General features: G+C 37.2%; 1 protein-coding gene across 2 annotated transcripts in view; it reads right to left on the reverse strand.

Moving 5' to 3' along the window:
• The window catches only part of LOC102236070 (nucleolar protein 4-like), an 84406-nt gene that overhangs the window by 18392 nt on the left and 41590 nt on the right, over positions 1-24424 (reverse strand). For both annotated transcript variants that reach the window (XM_023338332.1, XM_023338401.1), the window contains one exon: positions 22420-22573. In XM_023338332.1, coding sequence (XP_023194100.1) covers positions 22420-22573 — 154 coding nt within the window. The remainder of the gene's footprint in view (positions 1-22419; positions 22574-24424) is intronic.

A 24424-nucleotide genomic window follows, 5' to 3' on the forward strand; every position in this document is an offset into this window, starting at 1 on the left:
TCCACTCACTTTGCTCAGTTGGCTGAGAGGTTGAGCGGCTATTCGGTCTTTTTTCTGCCTACATGTTCCAGAATGCTGTGTGGTTCTGGATCAGTTAAATTATGGATATATTATCTATTGATATTGATTAGCAGAATATTTTTGTTGATTTATTGTCCAGCCCTGTGGTCAGTTAGGGGAAAATGGAGGGCCGATAAATCTGAGCAGATAATAGAGCTGCAGAAGAAAGAAGTGGAGGAAATGAAAGGAAAGAAAGAGTCCAAACAGACTCAATGACAGGGAAGACGTGTGAGGAAAAGAAGAAACAAGAGGGAAAAGTGAATCAGAAAGTGGCAGGGAGTGTGAAGATGTGCGATTCAGGGATGGATGGAGGTGAGGGAGCGCTAATGACTCATCCTTCGTCGTATTTCACCTGAGCTCTGCTATCTGGAGGCAGTTTTCCCTCCCTGGAGCTAACCTGAGCTAACCGTAGCAGATGCTAACTCCTTCGCCTCCATGTGTGAGAGCGGGTAGCTGCATTGACCACTGATTATGTTGATGGGACACGGCGGACGCTCTTCCTCACTCTCGCTGCCACACCCGGCGAAGGTTTGAGTTTTTCCTGGCATCGTCATAGCAACCCCACCGACACCCCCCACACAGTGAGCGCGTTACCCCTCCTCCTCCCGACGGTGACGGCGAGCCCCTGTCTGGCAGGACCAGCTGGCACCAACAGAACCAGACACAGCCGGGTCTATGGATGTCCAACATTCACACACTGATGTTTGATTTGTTCATTATCCAGAAAACAGGAGGAGGAATCGCCTCGCACTGCAACAACTGAACCTGAGGGCGTTTTCACCTCCGGTAGTTCGGTAGATTCGGTTTAATTGAGAATCAAAGTTGCAACATTTATTTATTTCATTTTCTGAGTCAAACCAAACAAACCCTTTGAGAAACCTGTTCCCCTCCTCACCTGTGGGGGCGCTGCACCAAAAACCACTGAAGAAAATGACATGAACACCTCAGACGAAGACACTGAGCGCAACTTCCTTCCTCACAAAATGTAAACAAAAATGGAGTGGCATCAGATTTTAGCGGTTGGAGGATTTCTCTTCTGTCGGTGAAAGACGACAAACTATTTTTCCCGCCAGCGCTAAAGCGTTTGGTTTTGGTTGTATTTACCCACAATTCTCTGCGCTGTAGTCCACTTTCTGCTTTTGGAGCGGTCTGTGGTCCGCTTGTCTTTCATATTCAAACCGCACCAGAGTTCACTTTAACCGAACTGAGACCGAGGTTTGTAGGACCACAGATGGTCTAGTTACACCTAGCGCTAGTGGGAGAAAAAAACAAATAAATCAGCCAAGACTTTTTGAAGCTGCAACATTCATCTAGAGTTAACAGTCTGGGAACTGAACAGCCATCATGTTGGGAGACTGAACAGGATTTTGCTAGCAACTCCAAAACAAGAGCTAAAAAACTGGTGAAGATGATGCTGAAGTGACTCATTAACCACCATGATGCTAGCAAAACTGCAGAGGTTCTTGTTTTGTTGCAGTTTTTATAAAAATATCAGAATTAATTCCAATATTCCATTGAATAAAATGTGAATTTTTCTAAATTCAGATTCAACATGGAAATTAGGAGAGTTAATTATATAAAAATTGAAGGACAATTCTCTGTTACAAGTTAATAAAACATGTCTGAAAAATGGGAGGTCAAGAAAATCTGAGAACAAACATGGCCTCTGTAGGTTTTATGTGAGCGTGTGTGTGTGTGTGTGTGTGTGTGTGTGTGTGGGTGTGTGTGTGTGACAGGACTTGTTCAGTGTTAGGGGGGGTGGGTTGGGTAGAAGGTCAAATAGGAAGATGGTACAGTCAACAAAGACGCTGCTGTCACAGACTGCCACTGCCTGCTCACCCTAAACCCCCAACACACATATTCAAATTAGCCCTCATCTCAGGAAGCTTTGTTCCCAAGACAACACTTCCCTGTAGGTATCGCATTCACACACACACACACACACACACGCGCACACACACACACACACACACACACACATCCCCACACGCACACACACACGCTGAATGTTTCCCATCGAGTCAAAGCCAAACTAAACCCTAGTTTGTGTCCGAGCACTGAAGGAATCCTCAATTAGCAACAACAGACTTTATTTGAGAATTTATTTCAGATGAAACAACACAGTAAAAATACTCTCGGTTTTTGAGGTTTTGTCAATTTAAATAAAAACATGTAGCCATTTAGCGCTGCAATGCATCCTGGGTAGATGGTACATACGAGGTGCTAACAGCGCTAGCTCCACCCTGTCATAACAGTAATTTGCGCAATTAGTAACATTCAGCGTTTCAGTTTGTTTCAGTATCTTCTAATTTGTTTTGATTTAATATGAACTCCTGCCGATGGTGTTAGCGGCTGCTAATGCTACCTAGCTAATAAGATAAGATAAGATAAGATTTATTTGTCATTGTCATCAACAGATTACAACGAGATTGAGATTTGCTCGTTAAGATGCAGGTTATGTGTATATACGTAACATACCAAAATGATATAATATAGTACTATACTACTATATTGCTATAATAATATAGTAAACAGTGGATCATAAGTCAATCACTTTTGTTTTCTTCAACAGATATCTCATGTGTAACAGGACTGCAATTGCCATTGGTGAAAAATGTAATGAAATGTATCAAATTTTTGAAGTAATTATGAGTTTTTTTACACAGTTATGTTATTTTCTCTTTTATACTGGTTGATTAATTTAATCAACTGCAGCTGTAGCAGCCATACTTTGCAATATACTTTATTTAATCCAGTTTGAATACTGTTATGAATATCGTGACGTTTTATGAACGAATGAAGCAACTTGTCCTGTTTTTCCCGTTTATTGAACTTTCAGAAATTACAGTGGCTGCGTTGCACTACAACCAGAGTCAAAATAACATGAAAAAACAGGTGAAAAGAAACTCAAAACTACTCATATTCTGCTTTTTTAGTGCTATTTGTGTCAGCTTTACGTGATGCTCATATCCGTTGCCATGGCAACTGACTGACAACACCTCCACTAGCCAACAGAACAGAGATTACATTAATTTTCAGGAACATCAACATCAAAACACTCGCAAATGTTTCCCACACAAAGAACAGAACATTCGGTCCTTTACAGTTTTTATGTTTTCAGGCTTGTTGTTTATTTATTGATTATTAATAGGCGATCGCCTGAACACAGTGAAGGTTGATTAAATAATTTAATCCCCTACTCTGATATATTGACTATCCTTTTTTTAAGTGAACCGAAACACACCGAATTCCACAGAACATCTAAATTTGAAGGTTGTCAAAGTCAAGCTAGCATAACTGAGCTACTTTCCACTTCTTTGCCAATTTAAAAACAAAAACAATAACCTTTGAAATGTGACAGCTTGCATTTCACTATCTAGTTGTCGTAGTGTGGACCGCAACAAATCATTGCATCTCTTTTTCAGATTCTGTCCGTTATTGTGTCATTTTCCAGACTCAATGCGTAGCGGCGCGCACACGGTAGTCATGTGACGTCCGTTCCAGTAATATATATAAATGGTTACATTAATATTCCCAATATTTGGAGTCCAAGAAGCTGGACTGCTTCAAAATAGTTAATCATTTAATATTTTCCAGGATATAAATTCATCATGATTGTTGGATTACCCAAAGTTTTGGATGACAAATGACAGAACAACCTTGGCTAATAACTAAAACCCAGTGAGTGTTAGGGGTAAGGGCAGCCCAGGCTTCGGAAAGATGGGAAATCCTGCATCGGTTCTTAGGAGTTTAATTTATTTATTTTTCACTGTTGGTTGAGTCATGCTTTAATACAGAAATAACAGAGCAATGCAGTCAGTCAACGAGCTAATAGGAAGGGACGAGCACAACGCTAGCGTCATGGTGCCAACGGGACAACAACGTGCACCCACACACGCACACACACACACACGCACACACACACACACACACACACACACACTCATCTGTCATTTACAGTTTCGTCTCACGCCACACTCTCTGGCTCTTAGCGTTAATGTTTCTCCCTCACACTCCATCCCACTCTGCCCTTTCACCCACATCTTTTCCTGATTTCCTGCTGTCCATCATGTTCAGGAGCGCCTCGGCAGGTGGACTGACAACCAAGCTGCTGCTCGACGCTCCGATGGAGAAACAAAAGTAAAATCCGCAAGATGAAGGAGGTAGACATCTAAACATTTCAAATTTCTTTCAAAACAACCTACAAAAAAACAAAAATCAAAGTGTTCAACATTTTCTCTCCAGTTATTTGTATTTTATGCTGGATCATTTTCGGAAACGGTGTGTAAAATGTTACATATTTACTATGCAACCCAACAGAGCACAGAAAAGACAACTGTCACTGTATGCAGAAAGGCAAATCTCTTCACTTTTATTTAATTTCAATATATAAAGACATGAGTATTTTTTTAATAACTGGCATCAAGTTTACATTTTTAGAAATGCAACCTAACTGAGAGCACAGAACTGCTGTCAATGTATGCAGATGATACTCTGCTATTTTCCTAAATTTAGTGAGAAATTAAGTTTACAAAGAGCAATTTTATCAGATTAAACTGAACCATAACAAAGTGCATAATCTGCAAAAATTGCAAAACAAAAAAAAAAAAGACTCCAGAAGAAACACTAATCCTAATTCGCTAAGAGTGCTAATTAGCGCTTTAGAATTTTGTGAACTTTGAAAATGTTTAGCACACTTAGCTTCGTTTACCCTGTTAAATCCTGAAGCGCTAATTTTCCTGGCTATTTTGTAAACTTTCAGTTAATAAAGTTTGACCTCTGTGATGTAGATTTGATTGTTGACTTTTAAGTTGTTCAAGTAGTTAGATGTTTATATTATTACTCTTATTTTTAAGTCACCATCCATGATGCAGTGTGTCCTGTTGAGGGCGATAATACTATGTTACGTCATTGATGCATTGTAGGTATCAACACAGTTGACTTTAGCGCTCTAGTGTTAGCTTCTGCTTAATACTGTGATGGTGTAGTGTTTTATCATTAGCGTGTCTAATGTTTATGATTAGCGCTTCAGGGTTAGCGCAACTAGCTCTTTAGCTACAATGACCACCACTGGTAAAATGCTAAAAGCAACAAGTAACACAAACACAAAATCTAATAAGGTCATTGGCTCCACTGCATTACTCTTCAGTGGAACATCTGCTTGTCTGCAGGTTTCACAGAAAACTAATATTCAAAATGCAAAAATGAACCGTAGCTATTTAATATGTCCTCCCAATTTTTGTATTTCTGCAATAAAAAACAAAAATCCGCTGATTGTTGCTTAAAAAGTGAACGCTAATGCGACAACTAAGTACATCAGTGTTAAATTAATATGTAATACATAGAAATATCAAAATTAGGTTTAAATATGCAGATTTAGAAAGTAGCAAGTAGTTTTCATATGAAAAGTGAAATCCAAGACATGATGCGATTAAACAGAAACTCATTGAACAGTTTGTATCTGCAGGTGAAACGGAAAGTTTATCCGAGGGATGAGGAATTACGCACATTTTTTATGATTCTTTATTAAATAACTACAAAGACTGTCAAATGGATAAAAATATTTTATAAATTCCCCTTTTTTTCTAGAAAAATTCGGGAATTAATCTAAACATTTCTCAGGTATTTTTTTCTTGCAAATTTTCAACTTATCAAATTTCAAAAAGTCAAAATTTTTCCAAGTTTTGAAACGTAGAAATTTCCTTGTTTTTTTCTAGAAAATTTTGGAGATTACTCTAGAAATACATCTAGTCTAATCTAGATTAATGTAAACATTTCTTAGATCGTTTTGTACCAATTTTTTTACTTTTCAAACTTACAAAAGTTGTGAATTTTCAATGTTTGAAACTCAGAAATTTTCTTGATTTTTTTTTTGTTTGTCTTCTAGAAAATTTTGGGGATTAATTCTGAAATTTTTGAGTTTTTTCTACCAAATGTTTGATTTTTAGAGTTTTGACTCAGAAATTTCCAAGACTTTTCTAGAGTTATTTTGTCGGAAATTTACTCCTCCTTTTCATTTTTCTTTCTACCTACAACGACCCAAATATTGCATCGTACCAAACAGAAAACAGCATAAAGTGAATTTTTCACCCACACGTTTCTCTTTCTTGTTCTGGGATTCAGACGGCCATCTTTAATTTACTTAGCAACTGGTTCTGCTTAAGAATGACCATTGGCGCCCTCTACTGGACGGAGGCTAAACTACAACACGAATAGAACGTTATTAGTTAATTTGATTAATTGCTAAATATCATTAGCAAAATTATATTTTATCATCTTGCTAATGATAAAATATTCCCACTCCTAGTAAATGTTACCAACTAGTGAGAGAATCCGTTTCAGATTTACAGTTTTAGAGGAAGAGCGGAGAGGAACCCAGCGTTTACTGAAGGAGGAACCAGAGATGAGAGCCAGAGGAAAAAGCGGGACAAAAGAAACCAAAACGCGAGTGAGGATGAGGAGGGGGAAGGTTGGAGCGGTGCATGCAGTGATGCAGAGGGGGCAGGGCTCAGTGGGTGTAGCTTTCCCTGCTAAAAGCCTTGACTCATTGTTGTGCACTGTACTCATCAGATAACATTATGTCAGAGCCATCAGAGTTTCTGCAGGAAGACGAGTGTTAATGCACGAGGATCACATCACCGACCCAAACTGAACGCATCTTTCTGCTTTTATTATGGCTCTGCAACAAAAAATTGCATTATTTAATATATTAAATGAATTAGATCAACTCTGAATGAACGCTTAACTGAGCAGCAGTCAGAGAAGCCAGCTCATGCAGAATGAGGGTAATTTTTAGGGGCTTTTTGGACATATTTAGGGTGGGAGGAATCACATGATGTCTCACAAGAGCATAAAGACACTCCTTCTTCCTGCAGTCGTCCAATTTTTTATGCTCCTCTTGTTCCCCCTCTGCCTTCTGGCTCTGCTTCGTTTCTCCAGCCACTTATCCACTTTCCTTCATTTTATTCAGGAGTATTTTCCCTCAGACTCTCTGATATTTTCTCCCTGTGCCTTTTGGACAGAGCAGGTTAGCCTCTGGTATTTTCCTGTGTGAATGCAGTGAAGGCGTGTCAGCGCTGATATCATGCCGATCTGCGTACTGATTCCCTCATGATCTCCTTGACTTCCTGTTGGTTTGTCTGCGAGTCGCTGCAGTGAGCTAAGCTGCTCATCGCAGTCCAGAGGCAGTAATGGTCAGCATTGGCCTTGTGACCTACTTTGCACACACTGCAGGGGACGGAGGGTGTGTGTGGTTTTCACAGGGATATTCAGATAAAGTGCCATCTGTTCTGCACATCTCACTGACTTGGAGAGGAGATGCTGATGTAAGAGTAGTGAAACACAAAAACTACCCCTTCCTTCGGGTTTAAAAACACAAAACAATATGCAGCTTAATTAGTAATACTAATGACCAATGGTGGGCACTGCTAGCTAAAGAGTTAGCCATGCTAACTCTAAAGAAATATACATAAACATTAGTTCAATTAATGTTAAAGCACTAAGCCAGTATAGAATTTAGCGGAAGATAAAGCTAAAGCGCTACTAGTTATTTCATTTTAAATTATATCTGCCCTTTAAGGACTACAGCCTTCAAGCACTAATTAAATTTTATTTTATAATTTTCATGTTCTATAATATCTTTAGATAACATATTTATGTTTATGTTCTCTACTGTCCATGTTTTATTTGTTCCTGTATGTTTCTTGTTTGAAATGAAATTATTGGGAAAATGTAGACAGGAAACAGAACTGCTGTGAAAACAGACTTCAAAATAAGATCCTGGATATAAACATATAACTACTTAAGGGATCCTTAACAGACAATAACAAAAACTTCAACACAGATGTTTAACTTTTGCCAACTGAAAGTTTACAAAACAGCCATGTTAGCGTTTGAAATTTATCAGAAAAAAATCAATTTAGGGGAAGCTAAGTAAGCTAAACAAATTTAGCTCTAAACCACTAAACAATAAATCAGCTACACTATCAACAGATTAGCATGAGTGTGTCCTCCACTGCTTGTGATGCACACCATGATGCGTAACCATGGCAATGAGGTGTTTTATTGGAATCCCCAAAGCTCAAATATTTCCTAAAATACAGTACGTTTTTTAATTGAATCGAGTTTGAAGTTAAGATTCATAATTTGTTTTAGAGATTTTTCCCAGAAGGTTCAGATTTGAATACAGAATATTTTTTAGTGAAACTAGCGCTATGCTAACTCACTTTGAGGGTATTCCTGGTGCGTTTCCTGCTGACCTGCAGCTTTCTCTACTCTTCCCCTCAGATTGCCCTCTTTCAGCTGTTTTCATGTCTCAGATCTGAGATTTTCCCTCCAACCTGCAGCTGGATTCTCTCTTTAACTCTTCAGATTTCCTGAATTAAACTCCAGAAACAATCCCAGCTGACGCTACCAGATATTCAGTTTGATTCATAAAACTGACAAAACCACATCGTCCTAAATAAACTATGATGATTAAACAAAACACAACAGAGGTTAACAGTCTGAAAACTCCCATTAAAATGAAACAAACATCATGGTGCTTTGAAACGGTGTAAATATTTCAGTAACTGAGGAACATAAATAATTTCAGGTTTAACGCCTGCGGATAAAACAAGTGAATTTTCCTCAGGCAGGATGTGTGTCAACGGCAAATATTCCTCATGAAGACTGTGATACTTTCCATTTACTCAGAGATGAAGATATTTAGTTTCTTATTTAATTTAAAAGCGAGCAAGCAAATTGTTCTCTACATGTTAAAATTCACATATATTTGAGCTGGATGGCTTTCCATATCTCTCGCTGTTAGATTTACAATGTTTGGCGTCTCATTCCCAACTGAATGAGACGCCAAACGTTGGGAGGAAAAACTCGAGTCAGTTGGTTGTTCAACAGTAAATTATTTTTTTCTGCTGAGTATCCATTAATGAATCGGTGTTTACATAAACACAACACTTTGACTTTTTTAAAATTCTGCACCGATAAACCAGCCAATGTATGAAAAAATTAAAAGTACTACTATAACGTTGATGATCGCTAACGCCACGGCTGAGGTTTGAACATATCTCGTAGACATCCGTCGCTGCCATGATTTTTAATTATTAAACTAGCTTATTCACATGTGATTTTTATTTAATTCCTTATTTAATTTAAACACCATCATCGCAAAATTGTGTATTTTTCCACATTAGAAGAATATAGACAGAAATGAATGGAAACGCAGCTGTAAGGAGCAGAACCTGAAGCTGAAACATGGAGAATAAGTTTCTGTTTCTGCTGGTTTTCCTCTTCCAGCATCCATTCATCTCAGCTCCTCTTCCTCACACCTTTCTCCCCCACCTCTCACTTTGCTCCTTCCCGTCCATCTCAGCCCCTTGCTGCACCGTCTGTGCGTGTGTGTGTGTGTGCGTGTGTGTGTGCTTTATCTCTCGCGGCTCCGTCTGCGGCCTTGAGAGGTGAAAGATAATGCCGGCAGCCCCTCCCTGCCAGCCTCCCACTCACACAGACTGCTTGAGAAGCACAAAGACCCAGACTATGGAGCGGCTCTCTCCCTCGACCTCGCTCCATGCACCACTCCTACACACACACACACGCATTTGCATAAAACCCAACTCTGCTGGAGCACACACACACTCTCCCTCTCAATGTCAGCTCTGACTTATGATGCGCCGGCATCTCTGCATCATCTGAATCTGAGTCCAGAACCAGCAGCTAGCTAACATGCTAAGCTAACTAGATTTACAACAACAGGGGTGTACAAACTTTTTGTCACTTGGGCCAAAATTGTTGAGTCGGTAGAAGTCAAGGACAAAAAAAGAAAATAGGGAAAAAAAACTTGAACAGGGGTGACCAAAGTGCGGTGCGGGGGCCATTAGTGGCCCCTGGACTGATTTTGTGTGGCCCACAACTACAGCTGGAGATTGGTCCAGATTTGACCAGCAGATGCAGGCAAAAGGTAAAATTATGTTTATTCAGAGACTTTTACTGAATTGATGCACCCAAATCAACTGTTATTTCATTTATTAAAATTGGCGAAATATAGAAAACGTTTTGAAAGATTGAAATCCTGTTCTTACTGCTGATAATAAATTTTTCAATCAAGTTCAAACTAGAAAACTAGATGCTTTTCTATGACGGCGCATTAGGACCATTGTATATACATATATATAAATATATATATGAAAAAAGGAGATTTCCACCAAAAAAATTCAAAGACTTTCTACAAAAAAACGTTGAAATTTCTGAGTTTTGAAAGTTGGCCATTTTTGGCTTAAAATTCCAAAAATCGAAAATGTTTGACAATCTTTCTAATTGACAAATCTCAATTTCTGATTTTTTTGGTGGAAATGTACTATTCCTCTATTTACTTGTTATTTTATCTACAATGGTCGTAACACACCATCATAAAAATCTCTTAAGTTTTGAACGACAATAAATAGCCATTTCTGAAACTTTTTGTCACAATGGCCAAGATTGTCAAAAGTAGTCCCAGACGGAAAAAAACAAAAACAAAACTAAAATCATTGTAAGTAAAAAATAGAAAAACAAAAAAGAGTAAATTTCCACCAAAATTTTTTTTGAAATTTTGATTAATCTCAGATATTTTCTATAAAAAATATAGAAAACTTTCAATTTTTGGAATTTTTCTAAGTTCAACAGGTTGAAAATGTTCAACACTTGAAACTCAGAAATGTATCTACTGGAATTATAAATGTAATATACTTTGGGGTCCAAGGACTGAGCCTTGCGGTACCCCGGATGCGACTTCTGTTCATTCCAATGAGAAGTTGAAACAAAGAAATCCCCGTTCTTTATTTGAGACTGGAACCAGTTCAGCTTTTTCAGTCATTCTGCTGGCGAACGAACAGTTCAGATTGAAGAATCAGTCCAGAGATCTGATGTCATCTCAGCGGTATCCGAGACGGTTTTACATTAATTTCAAACTAAAGGACATTGATCAGAGTATCAACCTGCAGGAAACTATACACTTTACCTGAATATGAATAATTACACGTCATTTTCATCTAGAGGAGTGAAGGAGGGAGGAAAGGTTTCCTTGACAACCATATGAAGGGAATTGAGAATATTCTGCAGAACAAAGAGGGACATTATACATCATATGTTTCAGGCTCTTAAGAAAATACTAATGGCCACAAGACATTTGACTCTCGTGGTGTTGGATTAATATCAGCTGCTCATGTGGTTCATGTAAAAAACACATTTTCCGCCTTTGAACTGAAACGTTCTGAACAATAAGAACAAAAACAGCAAATACAGATAAAAACAGCCTCTTTTTTTGCTTTTGTTTGTTTTTTAGCAGGAGATGTGTTGAGTTTAGCAGAAATGATCGCAGCTTCATTTACATCCGCCCACACACGAGCAATAAACTCTTCTACCTTCAGTCTTAAAACAATAATTTGTCAAACCCCGTTGGAAATCCCAACAGTCGGTAGAAACTATATGTCTACTAAAGATTTTTCACATTAAAAATGAGGAAAATACAGAAAAACCTCCCAGATTCGACCCATGCCCACTTTTAATACTTTACTGTTAGTTTGCTGCAGGGTGACAGAGTTTTTTACTCCCCTTATAATAAATAGTTAATAGATATGTTATTAATTAATCTCTAAACAGTTTATAAATCATTAATAACTGTGAGAAGGCGACTAAATCTACTGGATTCTTGCCTAATAGTGAGCCAAATCTGTTCATCAAATCAGCATTTTATCTAACGTTTACTTAATAAACAGTTATTAATGCTTTATAAAGTGTTTGTAGATTAGCTGATAACATAATTATGTATCAACCATCCATAAGAGGAGCCTTATTCGTTTCCTCACTCTGTTATCATGTGTAGATGAATTGCAGCTATAGGATCATTAACTTTATATTCTCTCTTTATTTTGTTTTGCATAGAAAGTACTCCTGGCTCTGTGCTTCTGTCTGTAGCTTCCTTACTTTCCTGGATGTTATCACCAGCTGTGTTTCCATTGACCAAAAATTTGCGCAAATTAAAAATACGAAAATATTTGCTTAATCGAAACACGGCAATTTTAAAAAAGTCCTGTTTTTCTGTAAACCTTTATGGCTGGGAAGGGGGGGGAGGTGTTTCAGCCATATTGATACACGAATCACGTTATCAACAAGCGGATTACTACTGACGGAAACACCAAAAACGACAACGACAGGAAGTGGTCTTCATCGTGGTTTATTTTTGGTTTTTGTCTAACAATGTGCAGCTGGCTCCACCAGAGTTCTCTCAGTTCATAAAAAGTTGTGTATCATTGAATCCACATTTCTTAAAATGGCCGACAACAATTTCTGTAAAATGCTGCATACATAACCTAGGCGGGGCTTGTTTCTCCGGCGCCTGAATAAGACGCTGACGTCTCCTCTGATTGGCTGGTAGATGATGAGTGCTAGCACCATGACTGAATTATCAACATATCTCATAAAAGTGTTTACATTTCTAGCTGTGTTACAAATGTGCACAAAACTAAAATAATATAATGTTGAAAAAACACAATTTTGTAATTGCAGTGTTTCCATTAAATAAGGAATGAAAATTAAAATCACACATTAATAAGTTTGTTCACGTAATAAGTCATGATCCTCCAACCACTTCCTGTCATCTTCTTCATGGTTTCCACCAGTAGTAACATCAAAGCGGCAAAACTTTTTATCAAAAAACAATTTTTTTCAAAACTGCCGTCTCTACATTAAGGGAAATTATTTTCGTAATTTCGTCATCACGCAGCTAGTGATGACGCTATGCTAGTCAGATTGTTTTTCTGTCCAATAGAACGTACTCTTCAGACAAACTTTGATAACAGAAACCATTCAGAATGTAAAAAAGCTCAACAGCAGGATCTGTTGATAGTTGGTGTAGAAAGACACTCATTCATTCAAGGTTATGGGGTGAAGGTACGTCCCTCCTATCTGTCCACAGAGACAAGGCCACGGACTGTTGTAAAACCAAACGGCTGTCCTCTGGGTGTGTCTGCTGTGTCTCTTTATTGTCATCTGAATTTATCTCCAAACAGTTCCAGGTATCTCCAGGTTTCCATCCAATAAAACGAGATTTAAATACTAGGAGATCAAAACGCTGTGTCTTCAACTGCTGGGAAAGGAAAGGGCAGAGAAACACCCGAGGACATGGAGGAGACAGGAAGTGAGTGCAGTGGAGGGAGACAAACATGGAGGACTATTGGAGATAAAACATCTGGGTTGTTTGGGATGAACATCTGTCTGATCTCCATCTCCTTCAGGGGAAATCTCTGTTCTTAATGTTTTTACCCTTTTTCATTACAGTTGTTCTCATTCTGATACGTTTGTTTTCACTCAGTTCTCAACTCATTTTCTTTCAGACATGTTTTATATCCATGGCTAAAATTTCAGAGCTGAACCTGCATAACTGGACATAGAGAAGCTTCAAAGTTTCACACAAAACATTGGAAAAAGAAAAAACATTTCCTGGATCATAAATTACCTGAAGGCTGCAGTTTATAATGTTGATAAAAAATAGATTTTTACATATTTGTTGAAATTGTCACTAAGTCATCACTGATAATCTGTGAAAAAATTTAACTCCTCTTCATTGCTCCCAGTGCTACCTTGAAACAACCAATCAGAGCCAGGAGGCGGGTCTTAGCGCTGTCAATCACCCTTGTTTTCTGCTACCCTGGCCCTAGCATAGCCTGTTGTGAAAGATCAGGCTAGTTAGCATCGATGTTTCTCCACCATTAGCACATTTAGCAACAATTACATGAGGTTGATTGACAGCACTAAGCCCCTCTTCCTGGTTCTGATTGGTTGTTTTTGGTTCTTCAGACAGGACTAGCAGCTCAGGGTGGAGGTGGAGGAGATCGATTGATTCACAGATTATCTGTCTAAAACTGTCACAACATGGTGAGAGTTATAAAAAAATATGTTCTTTTTAAAAATTACATTCTGCAGCTTTAAATAAAGAGTTTCAGTTCTTGTGAAGAAGATTTAAGCAGTGAAGTAACTGCTAATATGCTAATAGTGAAGCTAACTTTGAAAACATTTAGCGCACTTAGCTCAGCTAAACATTAAATCTACCATTGAAAGTTTACAACCCTCAAGCACCAATCTGCTTTTTACAGTGTAACTTATATGCTCTATAATGCCCTTACATATTGCATTTATGTTTATATTTTGTCTTCTTCTGTCTGTCTTTTATTTTGCTTTTGTTTGCAAAATCTTTGGGAAACAAAAGAGAGAACGTGATAAGAGGAAACATTCTTCACCAACTTCAAAATAAGAGCATGAATATAAACCTTTTACTATTTGAAGAATTATAAACACAAACTTCAACACAGATGTTGAACTTTATTCAACTGAAAGTCTACAAAACTGACAAGTAAATTAGCACTTTAGGATTTATCGCAAAAAACTGAATTTAAAAAGCTAAGAGCGTTAAAGGTTTTTGAAACTAGCAAAAATACTGAAAGATTTACTCCATTAAAATATTCATAAAACTTTAACTCATTTAGACTCACTAAAATAATTAATAACAAAACAATGAACAATTTAAAGTAAAAAAAAAACATAGTTAAAAAATTAACATTACAATGTTGACATAACTTAGAAATAACTTATAAAAATGTAAAATTTTAAGATAAGCCCACTTGAGGCAGCTTTCTTTTAATTTCTCTAGCTACACTAAAAACTTACATTTATTGCATTAACTGGTCAAAAGAAACCAAATTAAGTTACAAAGACAAATAAAGTAAGTTTGACAAAATTAATTTGATTACATTTGGCAAATTAACGTTTTTTTAAAAGATGGAGCTCCATTCTTCTGTGTAGTTAAACATACTTGGTAAAGTCAACTTATTTGAAGTTGTAGCAATAATTTTTATTAAGAGTTTTGAACTTGACAGTTAAAGTCGACACTACTGAGTCAAGTTGAGAGTAATTTTTTTTAGTGTAGTGGAAGTGTGTCCACCACTGCTGAGGTAAAATTTAGGAAGTTAGAAGTCAAAAGTGGGTCAAAGTCAGACATTCTGGTCCAGCAAAAAAACAAAAAACACAAATATGTTTTCAAATTAAACTCTTTGCAAAAATGAAACATTATCAGAGATTTTTAAAAACCAAACTAAAAGTAAAAAAACAACGTTAGTGTTTTTTTGACAGACTGTTTTGTGACCCATTTTGAGGAACTTTGGTGATTTTTAACGGACCTGCTGCTGGTGTGGGACATTGTGTCCCAGTGGAGTTGGAAGTCAACAACCGTGGGTACAAATTTCAGGCTGAAGCCCTTTTTATGGAACCAACCTTTACACACCTTCAATCATCCAAAACCATAAAGCAATAAAACACACAGTCCTGTCAAGGTCTTAAAACCTCTCCGTGGAAATGTACACACACTCCCAAAGTCTCAATGAAAACACACCTAACTGGGCTTGTTGAACAGAAACAAAGAGGCGTGGGTCGAGAATTTACAACCAGCTGAAATCTTTGGTTTTTGTGCAGTTTTAGCATTTTCTTCATCAGAGCTCCTTTCACTCTGGAGTGGCGACATTTATTTATTGAACCTCAAGGGGAAATTGTTTACATGTTTACAAGATACTTTATCCGAAGTATTAAATATTAGTAAAAACAAATATAACCATGAAAATATAAATTTATAAAATATATATATATATATACAAGTGTGATATTGTAAGTAATTTAAATATGACTAAATATAAAATAAACAAAATAATGACAAGCATGCCCATTAAAATACGTTAATCTACATATAAAACTATAGAGACGACGCAGCGCAACGCAAGATCACGAAAAAAACTACTTAACAACAATGACTAGCATCGGTTTTAGCTGTCAAGTTGTCAACTTAACACAATAAATCGTAAATGTACGTATGATAGAATAATAGAAAAAGGGACGCAGTGTTTTGCTACTAATTGTTAACACTAAGACAACTAGATAAGAAAAAGCTTCAATTAAACTCAAAAGAGAAGGGGAGGGAAGTAGGGCAGTTATGCTAGCTTGACTATGACAACCATAACATGTAGATGTGCTGTAGAATTCTGTGTTTTGGTTCAATATAAAAAAGGCGACCTAAACACCAACTCTGACAGATCATCAGCAGAGCAGGTATTTAAATGAGCTAATCTACCACTGCAGTGTTATCTTAGCTAATAGCAGCAGTAGCTAATCTACCACTGCAGTGTTATCTTAGCTAATAGCAGCAGTAGCTAATCTACCACTGCAGTGTTATCTTAGCTAATAGCAGCAGTAGCTAATCTACCACTGCAGTGCTATCTTAGCTAATAGCAGCAGTAGCTAATCTACCACTGCAGTGCTATTTTAGCTAATAGCAGTGGTAGCTAATCTACCACTGCAGTGCTATCTTAGCTAATAGCAGTGGTAGCTAATCTACCACTGCAGTGTTATCTTAGCTAATAGCAGCGGTAGCTAATCTACCACTGCAGTGCTATCTTAGCTAATAGCAGCAGTAGCTAATCTACCACTGCAGTGCTATTTTAGCTAATAGCAGTGGTAGCTAATCTACCACTGCAGTGCTATCTTAGCTAATAGCAGTGGTAGCTAATCTACCACTGCAGTGCTATCTTAGCTAATAGCAGCAGTGGCTAATCCACCACTGCAGTGCTATCTTAGCTAATAGCAGTGGTAGCTAATCTACCACTGCAGTGCTATCTTAGCTAATAGCAGTGGTAGCTAATCTACCACTGCAGTGCTATCTTAGCTAATAGCAGTGGTAGCTAATCTACCACTGCAGTGCTATCTTAGCTAATAGCAGCAGTAGCTAATCTACCACTGCAGTGCTATCTTAGCTAATAGCAGCAGTAGCTAATCTACCACTGCAGTGTTATCTTAGCTAATAGCAGCAGTAGCTAATCTACCACTGCAGTGCTATCTTAGCTAATAGCAGCAGTAGCTAATCTACCACTGCAGTGTTATCTTAGCTAATAGCAGCAGTAGCTAATCTACCACTGCAGTTCTATCTTAGCTAATAGCAGCAGTAGCTAATCTACCACTGCAGTTCTATCTTAGCTAATAGCAGCAGTGGCTAATCCACCACTGCAGTGTTATCTTAGCTAATAGCAGCAGTAGCTAATCTACCACTGCAGTGTTTTCCTAGCTAATAGCAGCAGTAGCTAATCTACCACACTGATCAGTTATTAATAATCTCCAAATAAACATCGAGCTTAAAAACATAAAACTGTAACGGACTGAATGTTCTGTTCTTTGTGTGGGAAATGTTTGAGTGTTTTTTAGTGTTGAATATTGATACATAAAGTGGGGTTGTCAGTCCGTTGCTATGGCAAGGGGTTTACATGTAGTGTAGCAGACACAGAGTATGAGAAATAAGAAGAATTTGAGTGTTTTTGAGTTGTTTTTTAATGTTTTTTATGCATTATTTTCCCTTTACTGTGGCACACTGCTCTAAATTAATAATTAGGTCTTGGTTGAATAAAGTATTTATTTCCACTTTGGCTTTATGCTGTTTAGGTTTTATTCAAGTACATTTTTGTTAATGAGAGTGAGAATCCATTTTATTTTTGTTTTTGGTTGTTTTGTTTATTTTGTTTATCAGCTCCAGTGTTAAGTGTTCTTTTGAAAATAAAGTGTATCTATCTTTTTCAGGAAATTGCATGCATTATTACGTCATTTCCATTAAATCAGTGTAAAAAGGTCTTCAAACAATATTATTATTTATTGCAATCATTTTTGAGACAATTAATTGCTCAGCAAAATTTGTTATTGTGACAGGCCTATTAATAATACCTTCAGCTCCGGGTTTCATTTTAATGAAATTCTTCTACTGCAGCAAACACATGGCAAGAAAAAGAACTGGGGTTTCTTGTGCACATGTGCAAAATTTCCGAATGTAAACAACATGCAACGCTTCAATAAATGAGTTCAGAGAAAACCTAGATCAAAATTTGTTCTTTTTTTTCCACATAAATCTTCTATTTGTTTCTATTTTCTTCTCCTCCTGTCAGTCATATCATTTAAACAGAATATTTTAGCCATTTGAATAAAAAGCTGGTTTCTGAATCAAATTGTGGGCCTGAAAATCGTAATCAGATTGAGTTGATAGACACTGAAAGTGTTGCATCTCCAGCAGACGCCAAAGTGACCAGAAACCTAAAATCACATGTAAAGATTTCAAAGACCCCCAGCAATTTGACTCCAAAGGACGACACAGACTTATGTTCAGCAGCAATATTTAACTTCCATCACCATCTATCGTGAACTATAAATAGCAGCTTCTACGTTTCCCAGAATCCACTGATAAGTGACCTGAACTCATTGCTCTCAGGCCGAGAGAGCAAGAGTGATAATAATGGGTTGAGAAAATTGCAACTGCTGCAAACTCCATTAGGTCATTTTCCACAAAAAGCTTCATATCGCAGAACAACAGGAGAAAAACTCTGCCCTGCGCCTCATTTTATTCTGCCACTGCACTGGAGAGCGTTTAAAGGGCTGAGCTCAAGCTGATTTCAGAGCTGGTTGCGTTTAGCAGGATGTTGTAAAAGGTGCAGAGGTCTGAAGCTCCGGCTGCTCCAGACATCGTTACAGTCAGGCAGGAGAACGGACCACTCCATTGCAAGGGAGGCGGCTAATTGCTCCTAAAGACCGAACTCACATGGACACACACCAACACACACACAGCCAGTCCAGACAACAGGTCCGGCTCAGTGGAGGAGGGTGTTAATAATTAAGGAAGTCCTGAAGATACAGAAGCATCTCAACCTCAGAGCATGTGAAGCCAGCAGCTCAATTATTAAAGTCACTTTTCCTCTGGTGGGGTTCAAATCAAGAAAAGCATAAAAACACAATGACCCCTGCATGTTACTGTTTACATCCGAACATTTAGCGCCTGAGTTCAACGCTGGAGGGCAAAAACACGATTCTTTTACCTGCCTCCATTATAGCCGCGCTGCTAATATAAAATTATCTGTTAACAAAATGAAACCTGGAGATGTCGGTTTTAACTTAGTGTGTCACAGCAAAGGGGAAAAACGCAGAAAAATAACTGAAAGCCACTCACTTTCTTCATTTTTCTCACTTTGTGTCGATACACGCAGACCTGTTGCCATAGCAACTGACAACAACGCCACTATACGTTTCAGGATTCAACACCAAAAAACACTCAAACATTTCCCACACAAAGAACAGAACATTCAGTCCGTTACAGTGCTATGTTTTTAGGCTTGATGTTTATTTGGAGATTATTATTAAGTGATCGCTGTGGTAAATTAGCTGCCGTTGCCATTAGCTAATCTAACACTGCGGTGGTAGATTAGCTGATTTAAACACCTGCTCCACTGATGATCTGTCAGAGTTGCTGTTTAGGTCGCCTTTCTTTATGTTTTAACTGAACCGACTCAGTATTCCACAGCACATCTACATGTTATGGTTGTCATAGTCAAGCTAGCGTAATTTGAGGTGGATGTGAGAAAATGGTTCACTGACAATGACAAGCATTGGTTTTAGCTGTCAAGTTATCAACATAATGTGCTAAATATTAAATGTATGTATGATATATAAACGATAAAGGGACCAAGTGCTTTTCTACCAATTTTCAACGGTATGACAACTAGATAATGTCAGGAAAAAGTTTTACACTGGAAGCCATTTTAAATATCCAAAAGAAATAAACAACAGAAACAACAGATAAAATGAATTATGAAGTCTTTATAAAGATTGAAGGACAATTTTTTGAAATTGTCTGTTAAAAAAGGTTAGTTGAGACCAAAGCACCAGACTGTAGACTTTTATCATCCATTTTTTGGTAGAAAGAGAAAAGCAATAAATAATGCAAATAGAAATAATTGAGCTAGCTTTACTTTAGTGTGTGATTAATTAATTTATTGGCCTATTATACCATTGCCATGATATTCTTAGAAAACAACATAATTGTCTTTTTGTCGCAATAACTTTATTACCGTGACGAGCCTAGTTGTTGACGAATGCTAAGTGCTAGCATAACAAACTTCCTTTTTTCTCCGGACAAGTCCACTTTGGTAAAGCCATCCAAGGAGAATCAGGACGTACCTCTCACTCTGATTTGTCTAAAAAGCAATGCGAGTTCCCGACTGATTTCACAGACGGTTCGGTCATCTCAGGCAACCTTCAACACCGACGTCTTCAAACCGTCAGTCTGAATGAACCAACATCTTTCCCTCATTTATCATTGTTCTGCTGAAAACAGGAGGTGATCAGGGGCTTTTTACAGTAATGTGCTGGTGAATGTGTGTGTGTGTGTGTGTGTGTGTGCGTGTGTGTGTGTGTGTGTGTGTGTGTGTGTGTGTGTGTGTGTGTGTGTGTGTGTGTGTGTGTGTGTGGGTGTGTGTGTGTGTGTGTGTGTGTGTGGACCATCTGCTATGCTGAACTGAGCGGCCCACTCCAGCTAAAGGCTCTGACAGCCTGCTGGTTGTAGAGTAGCCAGCTAGCTTTACCTCTGGGCGTCAGAACGGCCACAGCAGCAGCTGAGATCACCGTTAGTCGGATTCAAGGTCTCAGACAAATAATACTGTCATTTTTTTTCTTTTTACCAGTTTAATAAAAGTCTCATAGCAACAGCAGAGGTTGCAGCTGTTGCCACTGTCAGAGAGTCAGAGCAGAGTAGCACTGCAGCTAACGGTTACTTTAGTGATCGATTATTGTGACTAATCGGATAAAGAAAATGGCACATTCTGTTGATTTTTCATTTAAGCACAAACTTATTTTATTACTATTATTAGTAATAATACTTTAAACGAGATTAGAAATAGGTGAAATGCAAATAAAATGAATAATTCAGTACCTGCTGAAATAAAACATCATGACCAAGGTGTAACAATATTTCATTAATTTCTTCATTACGGGTTTTTTTTGCTTGCATATGTGTAGTTAACATTAGCAAAGCTAATTTCAACGTTACTTAATTTCTCTGAATATTATATATATTATATAGCTATAATACAATATATCATATATACTATATTATAATACTATATCATATATATAATATGATATGCCTATATTATATATAGGCACTAATTACCACCTAATACTATATTTCATCCAATTTTGTTATAGTCCATGTAATTTTGATTGCATATTTTTTATAATAACGATAATAATAATAATAATTATTATGATTATATTCTATCTCTCTCTATATAGCTATATATATATATATATATATATATATATATATATATATATATATATATATATATATATATATATTACCGACGGCAACAGCAAAAGGGGGAGGAGCTGTCAGTTACTAGTTGCTAGGTAACTACCAACTGTCAAGAGCAGCGGGACAAAACTTAATACACCTATAAATATCTGGAGAAAATAACTTTTTGACTAAACCAAACGTATTCAAACAACAAATAAGTTCTGACAAAGTTCATATCTATGTTAATGTTGAAATAATACCACACGTAAGGATCAGCCAATCTCCCAAAACATGTAACAATCTCTCAAAATTAAGGAAATCAGGGCAGATTTATCGATGTACCTCTAATTTTGGGGGAAAAAACGGGGGATTTTTTGCCTTTACGTTCAGTCCATTGTTGTTCTGTTCTAGTGCTAGCTGTGGTAAAAACGTAAAAACGTGTGAATCCATTACAGATTGAGAGAAATTTCCAGAAAAAGAAAGGAAATACAGTACAGACCAAAAGTTTGGACACATCTTTTAATTCAAAGAGTTTCCTTTATTTTCATGACTATTGACATTGTAGATTCACACTGAAGGCATCAAAACTATGAATAACACATGTGGAAATATGAATTAAACAAAAAAGTGTAAAACAACTGAAAATAGCCCTTATATTCTAGTTTCTTCAAAGTAGCAACCTTTTGCTGTGATTACTGCTTTGCACACACTCTGCATTTTCTTGATGAGCTTCAAGAGGTCGTCACCTGAAATGGTTTTCACTTCATAGGTCAACCTGCCCTGTCAGGTTAATAAGTGGGATTTCTTGCCTTATAAATAGTCATGAAAATAAAGAAAACCCATTGAATTAGAAGGTGTGTCCAAACTTTTGGTCTGTACTGTACATTTCAGACAGTTGAAGACAATAATAATAAAATAAAGATCCACAAAAACTGACCAAACATTGAATTCAGTAGTTTTTCTCACATTTACTGCATCAGTCAGGACTTCCAACCTGACCAGGAATATTATCTGAACTTCAACACTAACTCAGGGTTGACAGGAAATTTGGAAAATTCCTCTCAACTCTAAACATTTTAACTCAAAAACCACCAGAAACACCGACACAAATCTGCGCTCCCTGCTCCTACCAATCAAATCTTTTCATTTTGCTGAATTAAATCGATATTTTTGACAGTTCCTACCGTCGTCGTCCTTGCTGTGGATGTTCTGGGGACTGTGGCGGATCCTCTCCGTGCGGCTGGCCGGGCTCAGGTCCGACACCGCGCCCAGATCAGCTGCTAGCCATGTGGGCTCGCTCATCTCTGCCTCCTCCTCACTGCTCAGTGAACTGTCATCCTGAAAAACAAAAGGAGAAAAGAAATGCTCAGAATCAACACGTTTTCTTTTCACTTTAGCTTCATTCAAGCATTAGCTTCTATAGCTGCCTTTAAAAATCCACAAATCGGAATTACAAAAATACATTTGTTTAAAGGAAACACAACAATTTTGATAAAAAATGTTTTTTAATGAAAGGTTTTTATGCTAGAATGTAGTGGTTTAGTGTATTTCACAAAACTGCAATGGCAAAAAAAATCCACATCACGAGTCACATGACCAACAACAGGAAGTTACTACTGGAGGAAACAACAAAGAAGACAACAGGAAGTAAAGGAACATTAATATTAAATGCAGTTTTGGTCGTCCAGAAACTGTGGCAGATATTTTTTTTAGAGCTGAAAGAACATTAGCAGGTTTATTAAAAACTGTGTTATAAAAGTTGTTTCCTGGAAAATGTTATTTTCTTTCTACAATGCCCAGAAAGGATGCTAATTTTTTTTAAATAAAAAAATTGCTAATTCTTTTGGTGAAATGTTACATTCAGAAATGTAAACTTTTAAATGAAACACCATATCTTCTTAATTTTGTTAAGGATCTACGCCAAAGGATGTATTTAATTCAAATACAAGTTCAAAAATACTTTATTGATCCCAAAGAAAAATGTAATAAATAAAAAATAAATATTAAATGAATTGTGCTAAATGGTAACGTTGTTGTTTTGAGACCAGTCGGACTCTGTGTTTATATTATCTGTAAAACAAACCCTTCAGAAATGATCCACACTATAATTTGGATTAAAATCACTTTAACAGAATCGATGGAAGCGACTTTAATTGAACCCAGATTCCAGGGAAATACTTTCACTGCTGTCGGGAAAAACAAAATTAAACCGTTTTATGGGAAAAGGGGGATTTCTGGGAAGGATCAGAAGCAATTTTCCGTCACTTTATGCAACTCAGAACCAGACGAAAGCTTTTACCCAAAACATGAGTTAGCTAATACGACATAGAGTGAGATTTCTGACTCCTCTCAGTGAAGCTGCAGAAACTGATTTACACATAAAGAAAACGCTGCGACTTCATGCAGCTCAGGAAGAAATGAAACAGGTATTTATAAATGTTTTACTTCAGTCACAGTTGGACGGTAAACCTGGAAGAAGCAGTGAGGTGTTGAGTCCAACTTTTACTGCAGAAAACTGAATGTTTCTCAGAAGCAAACGATATGAAACATTTATTTTTATTCCCACTTTTCTGTCGCAGAAAAACAAAAAAGTTCAAATCAATTCTATTTGAATTCAATCAAAATTCAAATTCAAAATTACTTTATTAATCCCAAAGGAGAATAAATTATTTTGTAATTTATTTTAAAAAAAAATTCAAACACTTGTTGTAGATGATCTCCTGTAGCTGTCTGTATTACAGCAGATCAAAGAAACCCTCTGACTTAAGACAGCAGCATTTTTTGTTTACGCATTTTGAATCATTACATTAGAAAAGGTTGAATACAAAATAACCTCCTCAATTTCTCAAGGAAGCTCTTACGTTAGCTGTGTAAAAACCGCAGAACAAATTCTGACGTGACAAACTTTCCTGCCCACAAGTGTCTATGCCTTACCAGAGGCACAAATGCAAAAAAAAAAAAGATAAATCTAGTGTATTTTTTCTGTTATTGGAGGTTTTTATGAAAACACTAATCGCAAATCGTAGACGTTAACCAACCTGTTCCAATGTAACCAATAGGAAAATTCAACTGCAATACCCAGCGTCCAACCCATAGAGGGCAGCACTGAGGTGCATTTAGGCCAAACACTACAGATTTAATCAAATTTACTCAAAAATGTCACAGACATTTTATCACCAAAAAAAAGTT

The sequence above is a fragment of the Xiphophorus maculatus genome, chromosome 1, assembly GCF_002775205.1.
Source record: "Xiphophorus maculatus strain JP 163 A chromosome 1, X_maculatus-5.0-male, whole genome shotgun sequence".
In the NCBI taxonomy this organism is placed as follows: domain Eukaryota; kingdom Metazoa; phylum Chordata; class Actinopteri; order Cyprinodontiformes; family Poeciliidae; genus Xiphophorus; species Xiphophorus maculatus.